Raw genomic sequence first — 23,287 nt, 5'->3', positions numbered from 1 at the left:
AATGGCTAGATCAGATTCAGTACCTCTAAACATCAAGAAACTTACACGAGAAAAGACGTAGGAGGAGAAGAGCACGTGAATCTTAGTTCACTTCAGATTTGGATGATATTCTTCCTAGAACTATTGAGCTGCAGCAGAACTTGTCATGCTGGGGTTTTTTCTGTATCTGTGACTCCAAGTACCATCATTTCTAGGATGGCAGAAACAACTTCTGTTGTGGTACAGCTTCTAGGTGGTATCCAGAGAAAAGCACTCCTCTCCCCTGTCTTTACGATCTACATAGTTTCTACCCTTAATCTCAGTGATTGAATTTTTTCAGGTAGGTCTCCTTCTTGCAAGCATCTTTTAGTGGTTTAGGCATGCACCATTCACAACGGGACTCATCCCAGGAGGCATCTGCTCCTCTCTTCTGAGTGCCTATTTTCCTCAGTATGTATCCCCAAATCATGTTCCAAAGTGGGAGTTCGTCATACAAACTCAGTTACCACTGTCCTAATCATGATCTTGTAGGAGTAGACTAATCATTTGTCTAATTGAAGTATCTCAAATCATCCTTGTTGCCTGCCATACATAGAGGCAGCACAATTATTGCCAGCACAGTTCCTTGCGCTCAGCTCAGGTGGGCAATACAAACAAAGCAAAAGCAGTTCCCAGCTCATGTTTCTCATGATTACAGCTGCAGTACGTCCCATACATGTTCTCCTCTTAAAAAAATTTCTCATTTTCCCAGAGTGAAGAGGTTCACTGAGTTTAGTGGCTAGCCCTGTTAGAAACACCATTCTCTTATTGTGTGGCATAGTTTAAGTTTATTCCTTCCTCATTTCTTGCCAGGTTGCCAGGCTTTGTTTTAGGAACTCAGTATAGGATTTAAAGCACATAAGCTCACATATACAGTGCTCAGCTATAACAGCGCTTCTGTGCCATGCTAGCTACTAAATCCTTCATGACTCCATTGCCTCCACCTTAGCTGGAAGAGATCCCAGTGGTAATGGGTTGCCAAATTAGGAGAGGGTGAGCATAACAAGTTGGCCCTGCGGGTGAAGAGTGAGCTAGCGGTGTAGTGACGCACTTTTGAGTATAACTGGGCAAAAAAATCTAGTAAAGAGTGGATTTTTTGTTGAAAACTTGAAAGCTTTCTGTATTAAAATTGTGGTATAAAACTTAATTCAACTTAATTCCACTTCTGGAAAAGTCTGAAAAGTAGCAGCAGTATTTATTTTCAGCATTTGTTTTGGTAAGCAATCAACCACAAAAATTGACCATTCACACATCTCTTAACCTGGCTATGCTGGCACTGCGGGAAGCTTCTCTACACAGAGCAGTCAATGAGGTGCTCTAAATCATATTAGGGCTTTGGCAGGCTCCATTCTGCAATAGGAGATGTGCAGAGATAATGAAAAGCTTTGTCCCAAACCAGCTGTGCCCCCTGAGAGACGTGGCTCAGAATCCAGCCTGCTGATTCTACTCGTTTATATACAAGAAAATTCCCAAAAGAGACCGAGCTGGTTCGGCACCAAGCTCCACCCCAGATCTAAAGCTAAACAAGATATCTATGTGGGAGAAGGGCCAGGCAGCGAAGTTTGCCAGCTCCAGCCTTTGAAATTTAGTTGGCTGGGAAAGAAATGAGTTTTGCTCTCTTGTGGAGGAGTCTTTTAACTAATGGGGCTTTGCAATTTAGAGGATGTTCTGGATAACTCTGATTCTTGACATGTGTCAAGGGAGAAAGCAGGCTGAGGTCATTTGGCCGTGTGAGGCTCTGGAGCGTTTGCCCACTGGGAGAGAGGGGAAGGGAGGAGAAAAGGGCAGGATGGTCGCTGCCTCCCCAATATTTTGTCTGTTACTGTATCAAATTAAATGGAAATAGCATCCTGCTACCATATGTTTTGATAGAATGTATTCAAACTAAATGAATCGATAAAAGAATAAAAACATAATGAAAAAACTTGATTTAGAGTACAAGTCTTATGTTTAATAATCATTTGTTTTTGCAGGGTACACATTTCCCCAATCATTCAGATTTCTAATCAGATTTTTTTTCATTCATTGAAGGTGGCTGTTTGTTTAGCTGAAGCTCAGCCTTTTTAGCCACATCTGCTTTCTAGAAAAAACATATATCCTACCCCCTCTTTTCAGGAAGTGACTGAAATACGGTAACCCCAAGATCAGGCAGCTATAAGGCTAGATTTTAAAGGACTCCTGTGCTTAGATATGCAATAAGCCCCTGTGGGACTTTTAGTAAAAAGACCTTCTGAAAACTCCACGAGGCATCCGCTTGTCTTAATGTAACTTGTCTTAATGAGATACTTACAGGTCAGAAGTCCCTTTTGAGGACCGGTGCCTTTTCTTACATTAATTATTATTATATAAAATCACAAGTCTGTTCACTGGACGTTGCTTAGTACAATTCACTCCAAGTTGCTGTTGCACTGAGGCTGCTCAGTGCACTGAGTAACTGGACAGATCTCCTGGGATTTTTCCTTCAGCAACATCTAATGTGCCGGTTAACAGCACCCAGGCCCTCAGTGTGGTCTTTGCAAGAGCGAGCGCAGGGAGCAGCATATTCCACAGCCAACTCGGACATCAAAGATGAGAGACTACAGGGGGGATGCCTAAGTGCAGGCAGGAATTTCCGGGAATCCTAGTAGCTAGGGAGAGGGGGGGAGGCTGCGTGGGACATACAGGGACCAAAACACAAGGATGAAAAAAATCTTGACTGCCTTAATTTCCAGACACGTAAAATAATAATATTTCATACTCTTAGTGCAGCAAGAACACCCACACTTAAATGAGACAGTAAGCAGAGCCAAGGTACAAAGTTCCTTCTGCTGCAGAGGGGCAGTCTGTAAGTGTGCTGGTTTGGATGCAGGTATTCGGGCTGGCTGTTACCAATAGAGGGCAACTGGCAGAGGATGGAATGAGAACATTCAGCGATGCTGCCCATGGCACTGAACCAACATGGGAATGTATGTGTGCAGAGGGGAGTAGATCAAGGGCAGCATATATGTACTGATTAATAAGATGTAGAGAGAAATAACAGCCTCGCAAACACAGGGAGTTCTGGGGGAGCATCAGAACCCGTTACAGCATTAAAGACGGATGGAGCAATTTAAACATACCACAGTTAATCACACAAAGGGTAGGGGTTGGAAAAGAATGTGATCAATATTTAGCAACTCAAGGGCAGGTTCATTGAGCTGAGGGTGAACTCCTGAGATTGGGGGATCACTCCCCAGTTCTCAGACCTACGTGCAAACACATACCCCGGGCTGCAGCACAGCCCGTGTCAGGTGAGTCCGGGGTGCTTCGCATCCCCACCAGGCCTTTGGTTTCCAGGGGAGCTGTACTAACAGTGACATAACTTTGCAGGAGAAGTAGTAGAAACCACACAGCATGAGGCCTTTAAAAATCAGGTACACAATTTCTGCCTGCATTTCTGCACCTATTTTTTGGCTATCCTGCTGAATTCCCATAAAGTAAATAACAAAAAATTATTTGTGAGAGACAAGGTAGCATTAAGTGGAAGAACGAGAGTCTACATTGCAGCATCACTAAGTATCAATGAATTCTTGGCAGCATCTAGAACCATTTACATAAGAATACTTATAGCTGCATTCTTGTTTTACAATTTAGGTACTAGGCCTTGGAAAGTTTGAGTCTGTAGTTGTTTAAAGAAAAGATTCCAGCTGATCAATGCCATGAACTCTTCCGTTATTGTTACAAATTGTAGACAAAAATATAATTTCTTAGAATTTTTAGCAATTATAAAACAGTGCTTGTGCTTGAGGGCTGCCTAGCTAAAAGCCAAGTGAACGTTCTTGTTTCTGTACAGCCAAAAAAGGCCAAGGGTGATAAAGCAGTAGTGGTTAAAGCTGTGTAAATTGATTTTAACTTGCCTAATCTTTTTGACTTAAAAGACAGGTGAGAAGGCCAGTTTAAACTATGGGTCATGATGCCCATCCAATATATAGCAGTTGTTCTGAACATCGAGATGAATCACATACTGTAGCTGTTTTCAAAATGGGAAAGACATTTTATTCTCTCTGTTTTATGTATTACTGGTATGAAATGATTTGATTAAGTTTCCCAGTTTAGCTGGCCACATAAGAAAAAAACATTTATTTATTTTCATATTCGGTATATATTGTAGCTATCAGAAGTGGAACCTTTAAAGGATTTTAATGAACAAAAAAGCATAGATTTGCAAAAGGAAGGTCCTTTCCTAAAAATTGTAATATTCCAAAGTTAAAAGAGGATCTGAAGAATGGAAAAATAAACTAAAGTACAGGAATAGAAGGAGGAAATGCATATCATAAATTAGTCTTCATTACCATGACAAGTTTCAGCCTGGGAAGATAGTGATAGTCAATTTTTATTTCATCAGTGCATCAATTTTAGAGTTGTTTCTGGTTTTAATGCATTTTTGTGGCAGATTCTTAGTTGATATACATGTATATAACGGAATCTGGTTAGAACAGAGGTCAGAGCTATGCTAGCCTTTATGGGGTTTGGATCCAGTCTACAATTTTTAGTTTTTCTTAGATGATAAATTTGTTCCAGTCAGCAGTGGCATTCTCAAATATCTATATTGTTGGCGATCAGTAGCATTATTTTTTAAAAACTATGATATAGGTATATATTCACTCATTTAGTAAGCACGTTTGGATGGATGACCTCCCAAAAACAGTTCACTTCAGGACTATGCATATTCATAGTATTTAACAGACCACAGCTTCACTGTATGGAGCTGATATAAACGATACGTGTGCCACCTTCTGCAAACAACGATAACTCACATTTACACAGAATCAAATCCCACCTTTGATCAGGAAAACTGGAAGATGCACCGAACACAAAATTAATTCAAAAGCATTCTCAATGGCGTTCAAGTACATAAAACCAACTGAAAGGCAATGGTGTGATGAAGGAACAGAGAAATGGTGAAAAAACAGTCTGAGTGTTTTGCGAAGTGGACAGGAATGATAAACCAAAGGACTTTGGGGAGCAATATGTTCTGCCAGGAAAACTCATTGCACTCATATCAGGGCCTGACCCAATACAACAGCTCAGTCCCTCAGTCTGATGATAGCTGAGCACCATCAGGTTAGCGCTCAAAGAGGAGGCCTTAAGTAAGCCAAGACTCAGAAAATGGGAGCTTTCAGCACCGGGCTGGCTTAGTCGGCGTCTCACCCTGCCCAAAGAGGTTGAGCCAAGCGTGCAGGCCTGGGAGGTGCAGCACCGCCGAGCCTGCGCCGGCAGGGTGCCCGTGCCTCCTGCATAGACCCTGGGGAGCCGACCAGCTCACAGGGCACGTGTTACCGAGCCAAAGCGGGTGGTGTAGGCAGTACTAGCACAACAGTAGCCACTGTATGTGCAAACAGCCCAAAATAACAACAAGGACGTGGAAGAGCGCACTTTTCTGTAATGACAATTGATTTAGGATGTGATGGTGAGGTACCAACAGCAAAAAATGAGTTGCTCAGTTTCTTTTAGGGTGCTCTTAAGATCCCTTTTTCCTTCTGCACACAGAGTTTTCAGCCAGATTCCCCAAGCACCCCTTGTAAATTCTAGATCCTTTGCATTCAGAAAGTCAGTTTAAAGCAAAAGGCTCATGCATTACAGACTTCCTAAGGCCCTGCTACCTCCTTCATATTTGATCAACAGGTAAATCTCCTAGTGGGACTGGACTTCAAGCCTGCTGAAGGCCAGAGGAATAGACCAGGTCTATCCGGATATGAGTCAACTTCGAATAAGGAAAAACATCATCATGTAGAAATATGCTTAAACAGCTGATTCTACTTACGTGCACAGAATAGACTGGTCTTCTCGATCTGTGAATAAAGAAAAAAAATGCATTAATTAGGAAAAATGGGTATGTCCTGACAGAACCACTTATATTTATAAGGATTTACATTAAACGAACTGTCTAGACCTTCCAAAATCTGACAAATCGCAGTTAGTTAAAAGTACTGGGTTCAGATCTTACTTAATTTGCCCTAGCATTTAAATAAGCATCTCCAATGGAAATATTTTGTACCAAAATTGAACAAAAGGTTAAGAGTTCAAAAATATTTTTTTGTAAATTCCTTTAGAGATAAACTGTAATGAGGACAGCAAAAAGATCAGGCTCTCTATAAGAAGATTATAATTGAAAATTTCAAGATTGAAACTGAAGTTTTTACTGTGCTTACAAAGTATGGCCAGAAGCCCACTTAAAATGAAGTCTGGATAGTTAAGGTATCAAAAGCTAAAATGTTTTAACCTGGTCAGGCAGGATTTTCAAAGCAGAGACCTGAATACCTGAATAATGTACTCTCTCCATTTCCTTTCAGATTTAGATAGGATTTCTATCAAGAGGATAAATATGTTCTCTAAGGTCCGCCAAAGAATAAGCCAAAACAAGATACTTCACCTATTTTACAAGAGATGTTAACCTAACTATTCTGCATGGTTTTTACTCTGAACAGATCCATCAAACACATATTGGATTGAAGTTTGTAAGAAGGTGAGCCAAAACCCTCGGGGGACGATTTCTACTATGTAAGGGATGCGAGAGGATTCTGAGTGTGGCAAGCGAGGTTCAGGATTGCATCTAGAGCCCGTAACCTGCTCTTGCCATATCCCTCCTTGTTTGTGCATTTGAGGTCAGGAGCTCTCTTTACCTCAAAATACAGAGAATTTTCTACTACAAGGTTGATCTCAAACTAAGGCTGTGATACACAATTAACACACACTGAAGTTTCATAATATGCCCAGCAACACTAGAGTATTTTTCCAGGCTCCACTGAAACGAGATTTCCTGAAAAGTCTGTGATAACAGGAGGCTATAAAATTTGCCCTCTGTGTGAACATGCCTGACTACCCTGCTTGCTGTGATTATCTCTGAAATAGAAAAAATTGTTCACTGTGAGGATAGTCAGGCATGGGAACAGGTGGTGTCTCCACCCTTGGAGATACTCAGCATACCCTGTACATGGCCCTGAGCGACTGGGTCTGCTGTCAAAGTTGGCCCTTCTTTGAGCAAGGCTGTCAGAAATGGCCTTGCACAGACTGCAGAAAGCCTGATTACTTAGGAAAATAAATTCCTAGGCAGGTGAAATACGTTTTTGAAATATGTGCATAATTTACTGATCTCAGACTTGAAGCAGTCTGTTAATTAAAGCAGAAGTAAGGGTTTTTGTATGTTTTCATATTAACTATGAGATGTAGAGCTCGCATTAGACCTGTGGGGCCTCTGGGCAGAGGTAAGGCATGAACCACTTCTTCTTTTATTCAGCGTGTTGGTGACTTGCAGGGCTATCCATCTGATTGCTTGCCCCCAAAACTGACCCTGTATGTAAAAAATATCGTATAACTACCTACAATAAACAAACTTTCTGTCCTGTGTAAAGATAATGGAGATAAATTTGACCTATTAAGCTTGCAGCTTTTAATTGCTGCCTGGACAACAGCCAGGCCAGGAAAAGCAGTAGTGGATTCTGTTTTGCCATGGAATGATATTAAACAACTGTTTTTATTCCCAGTTCCTCAATAGCATTCAAGGAGATCCTATAATATTAACTGCTTTGTGGAACATTCAAACAGTACACAGCACCATTTAACTGCTCTAGTTGGTAAATTGGTGCAGAATGAATCATTACATTTCTACTGGAGATATTTATCAGCAATCAGTGCAGCAGGACTCTCCCACATAAACATTTTGGATGAGAGGAGCTGTGAGCCATGTTTATTTTCACTGCAGGATATGGAGCTAGATTATCTTTTAAGTTAAAAAAAGTGAGAACACGGTAGAATTTTTTCTAAAAATACACTGTTGTGTAAATAGAAACCATGGACATATATTGATATTACATCACAAGCCCATAAATACCATAAAGAAAATAAAAGCTGTTCCTTGATACAGAGTTGCCAGTGGAATTTTTGAGCTCAGGGGACATTAGAAAAAGTAGGTCTCTTCCAAGGCAACTGGTTTCTCACCACTCGTCTTCTCTCCCCATTGCTGCCCTTCTTTTTCTCCCCAGTATTTTCTCTGTTTAGGAGCTCCAGCCACTAAATCTTCCTTTCAGTGGCAGCTTGCATTCAGCACGGCATCCTTCCCTTGCCGTTGCGTTGTTCAGCCCTCTGATGCCTCCCAGCCAGCACTGACTACCCTGAGAGCTTTCTCCACTGCCATGGCATTGGTCCCCAAAGGTTGCCTGCCTGCCTGCCTCTCTTCTAGGGGATCATCATGAGTCACTCAGAGAGCACAAGAGATCTGGGATCACAAAGCAAGTGAGACATCCCTGTTGAAGGTATCTCATAAACTGGCCCACCGCAGGCGTTTGCATGGGTGCATATGAGCACCTTTGCTAAAATGTAAGAGAAGAAGGAATACTGGGAAAGTCAGCAGTTGCACCAAGTGCCCTGTGGGATAGTGAACAAACTGTACAAGCCAAGTGTGGGTTGGTGAATTTATCTGGACTAGAGCAGCTCAGCTTCTCATGCTGGTACAAGGGACAAACCCTTCTGAACTGGTAATAAGCAGAGGAAAGGGTGGGTCAAACTGGAGTCCAGGACTACTGGGTGATTACTGGCTCCCTGAGAAGGAAAGGAAGCCTCTGCTGAAGCAGCACTTCAGGATCTTCATAACAATTTGCTCGAGGGCCTGACCTGTTGGTGCTTCTTGGAGGGAAAAGCACAAGTATTATTTTTTTCAGCTTTCTCTTGTAATCCTGAAAGGCTTCCAGGATTGGACCTGTGCTTTGTGTGTTGTCTGTAGGTGAGCAACCCCATGGCATTCTTGCAGAAGCCTGTTTGTGAGGGAGCAGTGAGAGAAGGCTCCTCTCTCCATCCCTGGATTTATTCCCTTCCAACCTCCCTTGCCTTTGGCAGCTACGGGGGAGTCCTGAAGCTTTCAGCTCCACGTTGCTGAGCTGTGCAGCCAGTCCCGCTAAACCTCACACTGCCAAACTGACCTGTGCACACGCAGGGAGAGACAATCTCAGAAGCTGGCCTGTTCCCTTCTGCAGTTTTAAGAAATAGCAAAAGTAAGGATGAAAGGTGTCAGGAAAGCCAGTCCTATTCTGTTATGCCCTGGCCTGCAGATACTTGTCTCATTTACTTTCAAAGGCTCTCCACTTTGATTGCTCCTATTTCTGTTCCAAAATATTTTATTCTATATATGAAGGATTGTGCCCTATTTTAGGAGTCTGCAACTTTATGCAGATAGATGAATCAGAAGAGAACGATTTGCACAAATGAAGTTCCTAAACATAATTCCTGTAGTTTACAAGGTAACAAAATATGTCTTCTAGCTCCAAAAATGTCTTTGGTTAAAGCCTTTTTTTTTTTTTTTAATTTGACACTACCTCAAAAAACATCATATCCACCCCCTATATGTCTGTTTTAGACATTTTGGAAATTTTTGCATTCCCCTCTGATTGTCAGTATACAGCCCTACTTTTTACATTACAGTATACAGCCATTCTTTTACAATCACCTGCCTACTTATACATGCAATTGACTTTTGTCTGGAATCTGTTGATAGCTGTTTCATCAATACACCTTCAGTTTGCTTGTAAGAATCATATGCCGTTCTGTTCTCAATAGACCAGCTAGTTCTGCTTAATCACAAACAAAATCAGATGGTTTATCACAATGAAGCAGCAAGTTGGCAGCTTTACCATAAAAGGAAAAAACAGACTGAAGCCATGTTCCAACACTCGCTTACTGCTGCTTTACATTTGTTAATAACTACACTGCCTAAAGGGGACATTTCTGTGCAGTCCTGCTAAGGACACAGTAAACAGATGGCTTTTTGCAGCAGCCTCCTTTTCTCAGCTCTTGGGAGCTGTGTTTCCCTCCCATACCTCCCAGTGACTACAAGGTTGTTTGTTTTTCCATCTTCAGCTCCAGCTTGCATACAAAGCACTTGCATAAAGCTATTTTTTGCAAAAAACAACTAAGCTCCCTGAATCTACTGAAAGCTGTGAAATATCTTTCCCATAAACATCTTTTGCCAGAGCACTTAATAAAAGCCTAATCATCCATGTGAAAACTTTATTATTACTGCTACGTAACCTGACTTTTCATATTTGTATTGTTTATCAGTCATCTGCTGTTTGCTGTGAGCGGGGAAGATGGCAGAAGGCAGCAGAATTACTCATCCTCCCTGGGCTGGTGTCTTAGAGTGATGATCCCTGGAAGCTGGCAGTGCTGCAGCGAGAAGCAGTCCACCCGCTCCAGCTCCTCTTCCCTGTCCTGCACTGCCCTCTCCTTCCGGCTGCTCCAGGCGTCCGGGCAGCCAGGCTGCCCGCCAGGCTGCGGAGCTGATCCGCTTTAAACCAGCCCAGCAAAAAGGAAGGGGAGGTGTTAACCCGCATCAGTTTTGCATCATAACAGCATGAAGACTGGTGCTGGCAGCACAGGAGTTGGAATGAGGGGGCAGAGCGCTTCATATGGTGGCTGTGCCGCCAGGAAACTATTTCATCAGTAGCATGGGAGTGATGGGTAGGTGTGGAAGCATAAGGTGATTTTTTTATGATCACGATCTCTAAGCGTAGCGCTAGTCAGCTAGCTTGTCTACAAAAGGAATTAGTGTGGCTCAGTTCATGAAGTGTGGTAGCTCCCGGGAGGAGACAGACATACAGAATGCCCTTCTCTTGGACTTTTAGATTTAAAAAAAAAAAAAAAAAAGTGGATAAAGTTTACTCCTGTTCTGGCGAGAAATGAGCGTCACACAGTGATCGTGCCAGGGCCATAATCGTACTAGATGAGTGGCATGTGGTAATCAGCAGATTCAACAAGACATCCAGCAACCGGGCATCGTGGGGCATCGTGGCTGAGATTTGTAAAAGGGTGTTAAGTGCTCAGAACCACTTGAAATAAGTGGAAATTTTATCTATGCCCAGCCAGTATCCCTGTTAATTCCTTGCTTCTGTAAGAATTCAGCTTTTCTGCATATCTGGAAGAAAGTCCAAATATCTGATTTCTGTTAACTGTGGCTAAGTGTTATTACCAGAACAACTTTGGTGGGACTCAGATGTCATCCCAGATGATTACATTAACCGACTAAGCGGCTAAAACAAAGGCGTGCAATGTGCACAGCTTAGGTTTTCTGCTGGAATTTTTGTGCCGACAGAGGAGAGGGCGAGAATGTGCAGGGCCGTGATTCCCGGCTGATGCACCAGCAATAGGACCTTTCTGGAGATCCAACAGCTTACAGACACTGAGGCTTGATTCACCCCTGGATAAAAGTTCCCTGGGACATCCCTGGGACATGAAGTACTTGAATATAATTCTTCAGTCTCATGAACCTAAGATGTATTTTATTTTGGCAAGCAGGAATTGTGCAAATTTCTCAGAGAAGATGCAATACTAAAATTTCACAAGGAAAACATTCAGTGCCCCGATCCATGTTTATGAGTATGAATTTCTGTTTATGCTCTGTTGGCAAACCTGCTTACAAAAATCTATGAAACCCTATACATGTTGCCCTCACACACGCGCACACACACACGCTCATGTTGACGTCCACTTTCACCACTCCTACATGAATACAATTTGGCTGAACAACTGGAGTTATTTTGAGGTTTGGTTTAGTTTTCTGCACAAAACACGAGTACGTTTTTACAAACAAAAGCACAGTTTTAAAAGCAGCTGGGGCCCTCTTGAGAGATGGAGAAGCTCCAAAATGGCATGTGCAAGTAAATGAGCAAGCAGAGCGTGGGTGTCCTGGGCCTGTGACGTAAGCTCTTGTGGGACCGCTCCGTGGCTGCCATGCCAGCTGCGCGTGGTTGGGGTGGGAGGCGCTGCAGGAGCATTGTGTTAAAGGTTCAAATTATGCTCTATTCCCTCCTCCTTTCTTACCCTTCCCTTCCTGCTTGCTTCCCCCCCCCCCCGCCAGCAATCGGAAAATATTTCTTTCAAAGGGGACCAGGCAATCACGAGGCATGGAGGTTCCCGGAGAGCAAAGCGTTGCTGGGAAATGTTGGAGTGCCAGAAAAGCAAAGGGGGAGAACAGGAAGTAACCTGCCCCCAGCTGCCTCCTGCTCCGGTGCCCAGCGCAGGGCTGGCAGCGGGAGCCCAGCTGAGCTGGGTGCACCTGATGAGCACAGCTGAGGGCAAGCCAGCCCCGCAGCCTCGCTGCGGCACGCCAGGGCAGGCTGGGAGGGACAGGAGAGCATCGGAGAGAGCAGTGAGGAGGCCTTGTGCTGCTAGGATCAGGCAGGGAACTGATTTCGTGCTAAGCAGAAACCCCTTGTCCTTTTCAGCGTAGGTTGTACTATGTTATTTTCTCTTTCCTGCAGGTAGCTTGTGGCCCTTTCCTGGCTTTTTTTTGCCCCATCCCATTTTTAGGGGCAAACAGCAGTATTTGGCATCGCTGAACAAGGAGGTAACCGCTGCTAGCTGCTGGCAAGCCGTGGAGCTCCCCTGCGAGGCTGACTGCTTACTACGTTCATTGGGGTGAGGAAGGAGGACTGCTCCCCCTGCCCTCGGGGCCCGGGCAGAGCCCTAGACGTTGCTGCGTACAGAGTGCGCGAGGTGATCTAGAGGACAGATACGTGACTTAGTGGGATGGGCTTGTGCCAGGTAAGTTTCTGCGGGGCTCTGTGAGAAGTGAGATTTACTGAATCATGTTATTCTAAAAGCTGGCACCTGCCCACTCAGCTCTAAACATATTTTATACGCGTTCGTTTATGAATAACTGCTGTAACAGAAAGGCCTGTTTTCAGGACATCTTTTATCAGTACTGTAACACTGCTCCTACTTCTCTGTTTGCATGGTAGTTCTGCCTCCTGGGATGCACTCAGGTAAAGAAGGTGATATGGCTCCAGACAGAAGAAATGTCACATAAGCCATAGGAAGAAGAAAGGTTAATATATAGTACAGCAGATACCTAGTTCTCTGGGCTTTAAGTTGAATTAATTATATTTCGAATCATTGCATGTCTAGAAGTATAAGATTCTAAAGCTGGGGAGCCAAGCTATGGATAGGCAATGAACTCAAGCGATGCAGTAAACAGTCTGCAGGAGTTTAATCCTCAGAAGTTCTCAGTATTTTGTTACCATTGTAGTTGGGACATGAGTACTCGGGACTTGTCTGTGTGTGTGTGGTGGTGGGGGGGAACCTTCTGTTTTGGTGCCATTTTTATCTGTCTCCATTGGCATATATGCATTGTGCTTGTACCAAAATGACAGAGATTTGATTGGTGTTTGCAGTCAGTCTGGGGTCAGGCAGTTTGGGCTGCCAGAAGAGTCTGTATCATGCTGCAGGTGCTCCTCAGCCTATCATGTATAAGATGATCTTTGTTTATAGTGGGGAGTGACTTTATCTTGTACAAGTCTTGATTTAGACAACAGTAGTTCTCTATGATATGCCAAACTGACTACTCATGACTTCTAGTAAACTTATCCAGCTCATATTTCAAGAGGGACAAATACAGGAGTGCTGGAATCATTGCTCTTGCAATGTGTTGTGGGCCTAGAGAAATACTGGGTCATCTTAGTTGCACAGTCAGATAAAGCCCAAAGGGGTTTGGAACAGATAGTTTCGCAGTAACCATCGCTTTTCCATGTACGTATATAAATATTACAAGAAATCAAGATTGGGTACTAATCTAGCTGTTGAACTGAAATTTCCAAGTGTTCTTTATTATTTTTCCCCAGTCAGACCTGAAACCCATAAGCCGTTATACTTAAATCCTTAAGCTCCAAACTAGGAAGCCCTAAACTTTAGGGCCTAGTCTGGAGACCTTGCTGAGACATAGTTGCAGGCCATAATTTCTGCAGGATTGGGTGCCTGACGGGTGCATTTAAATTTCACAACTAATGCCAAAGCATGCAGCAGCACCCTGGTTTCCTGGAGCATCCAGGGCTCGTTCTGAGACTGCGAACAGTTGTGTCCCCTAGTGTAGGTGTGCAGTGTCATACGTTCAGCACTAGAGCTTTCTTGTCCCCAAACAAATGATTTTTCCTTAGAGCAAAAAGCCCTTAGTCTGTCAGCAGTCCCCACATAAGGAAGAGGGCACTGTGAATTTCTAAGGTTTGGTTCATGCTGTTCTGGGCCTGACTGAATTTCCATTGCTGCTGGTTGCCATCACTGTCAGAAAACAGAGCACATCTTGGTTCAGGAGCCCGAAACGTAAGACTGCAACCAAGGTAGCCCCAAACTGTGATTTGCATTTGCTCTGCTGGTGGAGGCAGAAGCAATGTTGACAGAGCTTCAGCAGCACTCGCAGCTAACTTTGGAGCTGGTAGAAAGGGAGCATTTTCCATGCCCGTATTTGCCAAAACTATTTGCTTGACTTTGAAACCTTCCCACATGCCTCTACACAGATGGGTGAAAGGATTGTTTTTCCTTTTTGAGTCACAGTGTTTGTGGGCTGCCGTTCCTGCCAAAGAATTCCTAGGAAACTTCCCGAAAGCCTGGGTAGCTCTCCGCAAAAGAGCTTTTCTGCCTGTGCTTCTCCTCCTTGCAGGGGCAAGTATGGGAGTGACAAGGTGTTTTCTACCATGTTTCAGTTATTGCTCGGTGATTTCTAAGAACTGACATGTGGTTAAACTTGCCTACCTTGCAGCATGCTCCTGTAGGCTGTGTCTGCAATAGCGTAGATGTGGGGTGGCATCTCGTGCCTCTTCTTTCCTTTGTACATGTCAATAATCTTCTCTGAATAAATGGGTAGCTGTTTGTATGGGTTTATCACAACACAGAAGAGACCTGAATAAGTCTGCAAGAAAATTCAGATAAAAAACGGGATTAGTATCTTGTGTTGCATCTAGTCTGGGAAACACAGACCTCTGCTGCATTGAACTCGCAGGATTTTAGCAAATAACACTTTCTTTTGTATTCTGCCTGTGTAACAAACGAAGTAGTGACTTCTGAATGCACATGTGTAGGTGAAGCTTCCTAGTGCACAAATAATAATTTGTAATAATCAAACTGCTAGAAAGTATGTGAATTTAGCTCCCTGTAGATACATCGTGCTTTGATCTCGCTGTGCCCAGATCTCTTACAGCATCTTGACTTCAGTTATTTCAGTACATGAAGTGAATCACCCTTATTTGGGATTACATAACATACATAATATTTTATATATATATATATATATATATATATGTGTGTATTTTCAGCATACTGGAATACATCCTCTGCCCCAGTAGATACCAAATTTCGTAAGCTGAAATTTTAGGTAACAAGCTTGGATTGGTGTTAAAAGGTTTTTTAAAAATAAGATATGTACCTTACATAACAATAGTGCTTGTCAGAGTCTTCAAAAAAGTTATTCTAGTTCCGAGTAGGTGTCCCATCAGAATGGTCATGTGCCTTCCCTACATGACTATTTCCTTAATAAATTTAGGAAAAAATGTTTTCTGTTTACAGTTTTAATTTAAAAAGTAGTTTAAGTAATTTAGTAGTTAAAAAGTAACTTAGTTTACAGTATTAATTTAAAAATATACACGTAGGCAAACAAGAATATTGCCTTTGAGTTAATAGTTGCTCATCTGTTTTTTGAATGTGTGTGTGTTTTTTTTAAATTCTTTTTTATTTCAGAAAGCTCCAGCTATTGAACTAGGAGCAGAAATAATAGCACATGACAATAGCTGATGAGCCATATTTCAGAATTTCCCAGAGTAAGCAATTTGCAAGGGTTTCCCATTTAAAAAAAAAAAAAAAAAAGCCTCCAAACCAAGAAAAACCCTATGAATTTGTGAGATCATAATTGCAGGGGTATTTTGGCCAGCCTGTGCCTATTGGCTTTAAAACCATGCCAATTCCAGAAAAAAACTAAATAATGAATTTGTTCTTTATGACTTAGCCATAAGTCTGGCAGTTGCCCCCTGTGTATGAATCACAGTTTCGTGGTGCGCAGCTGCTATCCGGTGTGCCCTTGCCTTGCTCTCAGGGCTATGGCTAGGGATGGCTCAAGCTGCCTAGGTCCCCTCATAGGAAGCACTGGAGCCCAGGACTGTAAAATGGCATCTCGCAGACTTGGATCAGCCAGGGCCTTGGGCACAGGGATTTCCCTTTCCTGACCATATTAGGAAATGGCACAACCCGGTCTCAGCACAGCCTGAGCGCTTTATATGGTATTCAGCAAACAGGGAGAGAGCATCCATCAGCTCATGGCCCAGAGGAGCAGGTTGGGCACTCCGCACCGTGCGGGAGAGCGTCTTGGGTCCTCTTGGTGTTAATGAGTATCATCTCTGTTACCTTCGCGGATTGCTACTGCATTTCTATGGTCTCAAGTGAGATGTCAGAAATTAAGCTGAAGATCTTCACCAGTTCTCAGTATCCCCAAGCTAAAACCTTTGATGTGGAAAGTGAATAATTACAAAGCCATATTTTCCTTGACATTGTAATTTAGAATGAAACTCCGTATTAATCATGTTGCAATGAACTTCAGTGCTGCGGGGACTATACATTTGAAAAGGGTGAGATTTTTTTCATACTGGAATGACCTCCAGGGCTCTTAAGGAAAGGATAACAGGGCCTTTTTTTCAGTAGAAATAGACTTACTATATGCGTTCAACTAATCATTCCCAACTAAGTAAGTAAAATAATAGGCGAATAAGTTTCCAACTCAGGAAATTATTTAGGCCTCACTTCCTTTATAGGATGGATAGGCATGTGCCTGACTTCAGCAAGCAGGGATCCCAGTGGGCCTCAGCAGGGCTGCCTGTGTGCTTAGGCAAGTGCTAACATACCTTCCCAAGTGCAAACTTGGAGGCACAGGAGACGGCTTATTAAGGCAGGGAAAAAGCTTGCGCTGACAAAGTTCAGAAATCCCCAGTTCTAACTGGACTGTGACGGGTGCCTTAGCTCAGCTCAGGAAAGTTGACCAGGACCTCTTCGTTCGATGGGTTGCAATTCTAGGTATCTGCTTTGCAAGCACTAATTGAAAACTGATTAATATACGTAGCCAAGCGAGCCAATTGGCTAAGCGTGAGATTAAAAAAGAGGAACTTGATTTCTGTGTGCCTTAGATTATTCTCCCTGAGGATACAGTCTCTCTAGAAAGCTGGGTCCAGCAGTTGTATCTGGAGGCAGCTCGTGCAGGCCAGGAGATGGTTTGAGGAAGTACCTTAGGGAGAGCTTCCAGACAGAAGTGCTGAGCTTGTGTATCCCTTGGGCAGTCACTGCTGGTGGGCGTTCAAGAGAGACTAGTGCAAATACACGCGCCTGTGTTTTTAAATGCCTAAATTTGGGCAGAGGAATGCCATCTCTTGTTCCACTATGCATATTTAGTTTCTCATATATAAGAAAGCATTTAACACTGTTGGGCAAAGACTGGATATATATCACTTGTGAATACAAGCACGAGAAACTTGAATCTACTCTCAAATCAACTGAAGTTATGTCGTCGTTTTGTTGATATTTATATCATCATTTTGGGTCTAATTGTGTGTTGACAAGGCAGATTCTGAGCAATGCAAAACATAAGTTAGTGGCAAGGCAATTTTTGCCCCTCTTTCTGAATTATCTGTAGTGAAGGGAAAGAGCAGGGAGTTTTTCCTGTGTACAATCACACTTTCAGTTCACATTCTACATTGAATGCTTTTGTATGATAATATTTACTTTAAATTCATGGGGCAGATGATTTTTTTTCCCCAGGAAGGCTGACTCTTTTTATATGGCAGAATTTGGAATCCCCAGGTGAAGCAGTGATAGTCTAAAGGAAAAACAAATTAGGGTTACAATTTCTTTGTATATGTGGAACTCCAAGAAAGTCAATGTAGGCCTCGCATAGCAAAGCGGAGAGACAACTGTTAATTAGTGTCAGAAGTGGATGACAGCAAAGCCAAAAATTCTGTTTAGATGCCCCCTGTTTTTATTTCAGAAGGTACGACGGGATCTAGTAGGATAGCACTGTGTAAGGCCTGGGCGGTTTTTAGATGTCTGGAAATAGTAATGACTTGTTGTAATACAAGTCAGAATAGTTTTAACTGTAAATTTACCATCATCTTAAAATCTAGTCTCATGAGAAAGAAAGCTTAATTTCAGATACACTTGCTTTTTTGGTCTCCATGACAAATTCTTTGACTTTCAATTGCATTATCCACTTTTTCTAAAATCATAAGAAAAATTAATGTCAAGTGAGAGTCCTACAAAAATCCACAGAGTAAACATATGTTGCAAACCCTGGAATAGTATTGCTGAGAATAAAAAAATGTTTTATCCCGCTATTCCTCTAGTAATTCTTGTTAGATCTTGCAACAATGCAAAACACTTTCAGACAAAATCCCTTTTAATAATTCCTGCTGGATAGGCCCATATGTTCACCTGCAAAATTAGAATCCAGTAAACTCAAATACTCAAACTTGAAAAATCTAGTTTCTTTCAGGATTCTTAATGTTAATTTTAATGCATTCCTGAAGGAAAGATCCTGAGCTTTAGCTCTTTTAAGTTATGCATAATATGCATAACTGGTTCCTTTGTTGTGCTATATGTAACTATCTGATTTTCTGCTTCATTTCCTACCATCCAATTTAGCATTCCTCGCATTAATAATGAGAACTCTACGCCTGCTTCTGAAACCATGTTACTGAAGTTCTACGCTCATCAGTGGTCTGTCATGGAAATAAAATTTTCATAGATTGAAATTGTAGATTACTTCTCCACAGCATAGCAGAGGGATCCTTCAAGTAAAATCAAAGATAGTAGCTAAGTTCCATGGGAACTTTCTGAGCTTTCTTAGTGAACGGTTTGATAACTGCTAATGAAGATAGATTACGGAGCTGCTAATGTCAACATATGCTTGTGTTAATACACTTGTGTGGGCTGGAAGACAGAAAAATCTTGACACCACTCCACATGAACATAGGGGAGATTCCAATTTGCCCAGACTTGCCAATCTGTAAATCAACCAACAAGGAAAAAAACACATGATTTAGTGGATGCATGAGTTTCATCCAGTAACACTGAAGCATATGAATAGTCTCACTTGGCTTTCAGTAGGATTATTCATTTATTCAAACAGAAGGTTTTACTCGAGCACCTACCAAACCAGAACCTGTCAGCTGCCTTTCAGTGGGAGTTTTGCCTGAGAAAAGACTACATGATTTGGCTTTTCCGTATGTTCTTTTTGCAAGTTACAGTTGTGGTACATGCACTGGAAACTTGTTCAAGTTTCCACTGGAGTCATTGGAAAGCCCCTATTGTAAAAGCAGCAGGACTGCAGTGTTGTGTAGCTATCAGAAGGTATTTTCCAAAGCTAATAATATTCTTTCAGGACTTGCAAGCTTTGGAGAAGGAACTTTTCATGTGTTTCAACTTAATTATGTAAAGCAATTAAATAAAAAATCAAAAAAATCTTGGAGAAGAAGGTGAACTAAATACATTTTGATTAGGGATCCCATTGCTGAGGAATGAGGACTTGCCTGGCAGATTTAAATATGAGGACGGTGTCTCTGACAGTGGGTGGAATCCAACTGGCTAGTGACTGCACGTGGTAGCACGTGACAGGAAATGCCATGCGAGTGTTCGGTTCTACTTACATAAATTAAACCTGAGAAGTATCTCTCACGTAGATTGTGCAGCACTGAAGCTTCATTGAGGCAAGTCAGCTCCGCCATGTCCTCCACTTTGGAGAACTTCGGAGGGTTCATCTTCTGGATGTCATCCTTGCTCAGTGTCACTTTCTTTCCATTTTCTGACAGCTCAACTGTCACCTCATCCCCTTTCTCTTCCTTGATACTTGCAGCTTCAAATCCATGTTTCTCTGATGGAACCCAAACCAGTTTCTTTGCTGACCAGTCAGCCTGGGCGAGTGGGTTGTTAATGAAGTTTTTGTCCACAAAGAGGAATTTCTCATCATCGCTGAGAGGCTTTTGAGCCATTTTGACTCAGTAGTCACCTGTTAAGGAAGAAAAATATTCTGTTTTAAAGGGAGAAAAATGCGGAGAAATTCCAGCCCAAACACGCCTGTCAGATCTGCTCTATGCAGTAGTTTCAAAACGTGGCTGTTGCTGTCGGGGACGTATAGCATCGGTGCTGCCACCGGGGCTGCCCTCCTCTGCGTTCATCTGTAAAGGCAGGGCAAAGTCATGTCTCTGGGGCTCTTACAGATTTGTTACTCCAAGCTGGCTGCGAAATCACGCAGGTGAAGGGTGACAAGTAGTCTTGCAGAGAGAGTTTAGCGGTTGAACTGTTAATCCCCCAGCTACCGGAGACTGCTAGGCGTTTCTGTGTACAGGCGAGCTGCCAGCAGCGCCCGCTCCCGTCAGATGGGTCAAATCGCTTAGGGGGACAGGAGGTACGAGTCCTAAATAGAGTTGGTCTTGACACCGTTAGGGAACGGACGTTCACGTCCGCGACGGCAGTGCTGCTCGCAGGAGGCACGCCGCTGGGGTCTGCTCCTCCCCCCTGCATCATTTTTAGGGCGCTTTGGAATTAATGGGAGTCAATCCATTTGCTTGAAGGGCTGGTTAGTTTGGTAGAGCGCTGGGGGAAGGTAGTTTTTAACCTGGGCTATCAGTAAAAAACTAAGGACAGATTCATTGTCATTCTGAGCTATTAATTTGCCTGAATTTGGGTGTTCACTGCCCTTTTAGTTACTGCAGTGTCTTCTGCCTGGCCACCAGCTACCACTTCAGAGTGGTTCAGGTCTTCAGTATGTCCTGTGCCGTATCTGACATCCTCCATGCAGATGTCCTTGAGTGCCAGCTTAGATACCTTAGAGTGTCTGTGTTTGGGCCGCTTAGTCCCTTTCCTTTGTTACCATGTCTGAAATGTCCTAAATCAAAAGCTTCATGGCAGTAAAACAAATGAGGGCCCTGAGCTTATTGCCGACGCTTTGTTGGCATTGTACCGCAGATGAGGCAGAAAAGTAACACACAATTAATATCTGTGCATCTAGACTGTCAGGGCTGCGCTAAGACGGCTAGTCAACCAACTTCCTGCATCCTCATCTCTTGCCCATCACAGAGTTAATTGAATTCAGAAACATGCAGAATTTCTCATCGCCCAAATACTTTTGGGTGCAGACTGAAATACCAGTGCAATAATGAAACAATTAGTAGAAGAACAGTTTCCAGGCTGTATTCCAGAAAGGACAGAAACAAACTTTACTTGCTGAGGACTATTTCCAATCACTCTAATGACAATTCATTTGGAGATCAATAAGATTAAGAAAAGGTCAAAAGAAAAAGCTTACAGCTTGACAGCAGACTCAGAAAAAAACATTGTTATCAGTATTGCTGGTGAAGGAGAACTAATTTAGTGTTGTCCTCTTTCCGTGGTTCAGACAGAGCTCATCATCTGTGAAGGATAAATGTGCATCCGAGGAGAGAAAGGGAGGAGAAATAAAATAAGCCTGGAAATTAGGTCAGCTATTAGATGCTTGTACCATGATGCTTAAATCAGGAGGATAACGTATCTGCATCGTGCAGTTGCACATAGATAAAGCAGCTGGATATATTTCTGCTTCTTAGGTGAGAGCAATGGAAGGGTTTTGGCTGCCTTGCACCATCTTTGGGAGGGAGGAGGCAGCTGCTGTCCTGCTCTGGGCAGAGGAAGGTAGGAAGTAGCTGCACAAGCTGTGCTGGTAATGCCTGCAGCTTTTCTAAGTGTCTGCTCTGTCCTATGGGACGTGCAACTCCAAATGAGAAAACAGGTAAAAAGAGGACTCCTTGTGGAGCACAGGGCCAGGAAAGGGTGGTGCTGGTCAAAGAGCCTGCCACAGTGGCAAAACAGAGGGGAGCTGGGGAGGAGCTGCAGTGGGGAGCAGGGAAGAGCGGGAAGGACTGAGAAAAACATCGCTGGGAGACAGAGGCTGTTTCATTTCCTTACTGAGAATGGATTTAGTATTTACAGCATTCAAATGAACATGAATCTTGAGGGAGTTCAGAAAACTGACTGCTAAAGTTCAGCTGTCAGCAATCAACCCATAAGCAGAATGATATTTTTAAGACTGGGCTCTGTGGTAGGAAGCCAAATGGACACCCTGTGCTCTGGGAGTATCAGAGATCGGCTTCCAAAGGTTTTTTTTCCCAAAAGCCATTCTACAAACTAATTTTTTTTTTTTTTGCAAAGCTAATACAAGGTAACATAAAGCTTAAAAAACAAAACTAGGATTTTAGAGGTGCCTCAGGGCATTAGATGAGAGCTCATTGAAATTCAGTGGAAACTGGATGCCCCAGTTTCTTAAACTCCCTTGACAATTCTGTCACCTAAACAACCCCAACTTTCCTCTAAGTATCTTCATTCGAGAGCCATCAGCCTTGTCTGGAAAATCCCAGCAGGAAAATTCCCCCGGGGCATGTGTGTGCCTGCTGCGTCCGTTGTGGCGTGGCAAACGGGAGGGAGATGGTGACCGGTGGATTCTGCGGGTTGCCGCTTCCCCGCGCGGTGTCCGCGGCCGGTGAGCCTCCGCGAGGGAGCTCTGGTAGGATGCGGTCCTTAGCTAGCTCCCCGGGAATTCTTGGAAGAGAGCTGCAAGAGGAAACTATTTGACCTCTGTGTGGATTAAGGCAGAAAATGTTTCCGTGTTGCCAAGAAGGCTGGTGGAGCTGCGCAGCTCCAATAATGGAGATGGTATTCTCTCCGGCCGTGTTTTCCAGCTGGCAGCCCACAGGGTGAATCCAGCTGGACTCCGTGTTGTCCAGCGGGATAGGGAAGCACACGGAGCGTTTCCCCACCGCCTGCCCTGCTGGGGAAAGCAGAATGTGTGGCAACAGTGGCAAAAGGAGCAGGGGAAGCCCCTGGGCGCTGCTTGACACCTCCTTGCAGAGCTGCAGCAGCCCCTTGGCCTTCCAGCTTGCAGCCTGGTGAGCAGCACTGTTTGCCAGCTGTGGCCCCGGGAGAAGGGGCTGCTGCCCCTGTCCTCCGGTGGCAACGGGCAGGGTATGTACTCTGCTCTGCTGCCCCGGCCGCATGGAAGGATTTCACTCGGTCGTGGGCCCAAAAGAGAGAGCTGTGTAGGTGCCCCAAAGCATCAGAGAGGTTGGAACGTGTTGCCCCTGGCTAAGTGCTGGGTGGCAGCACCTTTAAATCAGTAGGAATTTGCTCTTGCTGTCAAACAACCAGAAATTAAACTGAACTGGGTTTCATAGAATCAAATTCTGCTACTTTGAGGTTGCCCCAAAATGATGATGGTGGAAATCAAAATGCCAAATTGCCAAGACAATTTACCTCAGAAGCCCAGCCTAAGGTTAAACTGTTGGCTACATGCTACAAAGCATGTTACTAGCTTTTGGACAAACCAAAAAGTTCTTTGCTGTTTTATTACCCTTTAAAGTCCAAGGAGATGTTCCTTTCCCCATTACATACTATGTAAAACACAAAGCATTGGAAGAATTTACAAACATCTTCC

General features: G+C 43.4%; 2 protein-coding genes across 7 annotated transcripts in view; one reads left to right on the top strand and one right to left on the bottom strand.

The window, feature by feature from the left end:
* The window catches only part of MYH11 (myosin heavy chain 11), a 66,550-nt gene that overhangs the window by 38,865 nt on the left and 4,398 nt on the right, over positions 1-23,287 (bottom strand). For all 6 annotated transcript variants that reach the window (XM_068908269.1, XM_068908271.1, XM_068908273.1 and 3 more), the window contains exons 3-5: positions 19,473-19,831; positions 14,548-14,704; positions 5,801-5,828 (exon numbers count right to left, since the gene is read on the bottom strand). In XM_068908269.1, coding sequence (XP_068764370.1) covers positions 5,801-5,828; positions 14,548-14,704; positions 19,473-19,814 — 527 coding nt within the window. In that variant the 5' untranslated portion in view covers positions 19,815-19,831. The remainder of the gene's footprint in view (positions 1-5,800; positions 5,829-14,547; positions 14,705-19,472; positions 19,832-23,287) is intronic.
* LOC104149687 (multidrug resistance-associated protein 1) overlaps positions 12,538-23,287 on the top strand; it is an 88,390-nt gene continuing 77,640 nt past the window's right edge. The window contains exon 1 of the mRNA XM_009683447.2: positions 12,538-12,567. Within this exon, the coding sequence (XP_009681742.2) occupies positions 12,553-12,567 (15 nt within the window). The 5' untranslated portion in view covers positions 12,538-12,552. The remainder of the gene's footprint in view (positions 12,568-23,287) is intronic.

Source organism: Struthio camelus, chromosome 15, assembly GCF_040807025.1.
Source record: "Struthio camelus isolate bStrCam1 chromosome 15, bStrCam1.hap1, whole genome shotgun sequence".
Taxonomy (NCBI): Eukaryota; Metazoa; Chordata; class Aves; order Struthioniformes; family Struthionidae; genus Struthio; species Struthio camelus.
The sequence above is the reverse complement of the archived record's forward strand: the minus strand, read 5'-3'. Positions and strand labels throughout refer to the sequence as shown.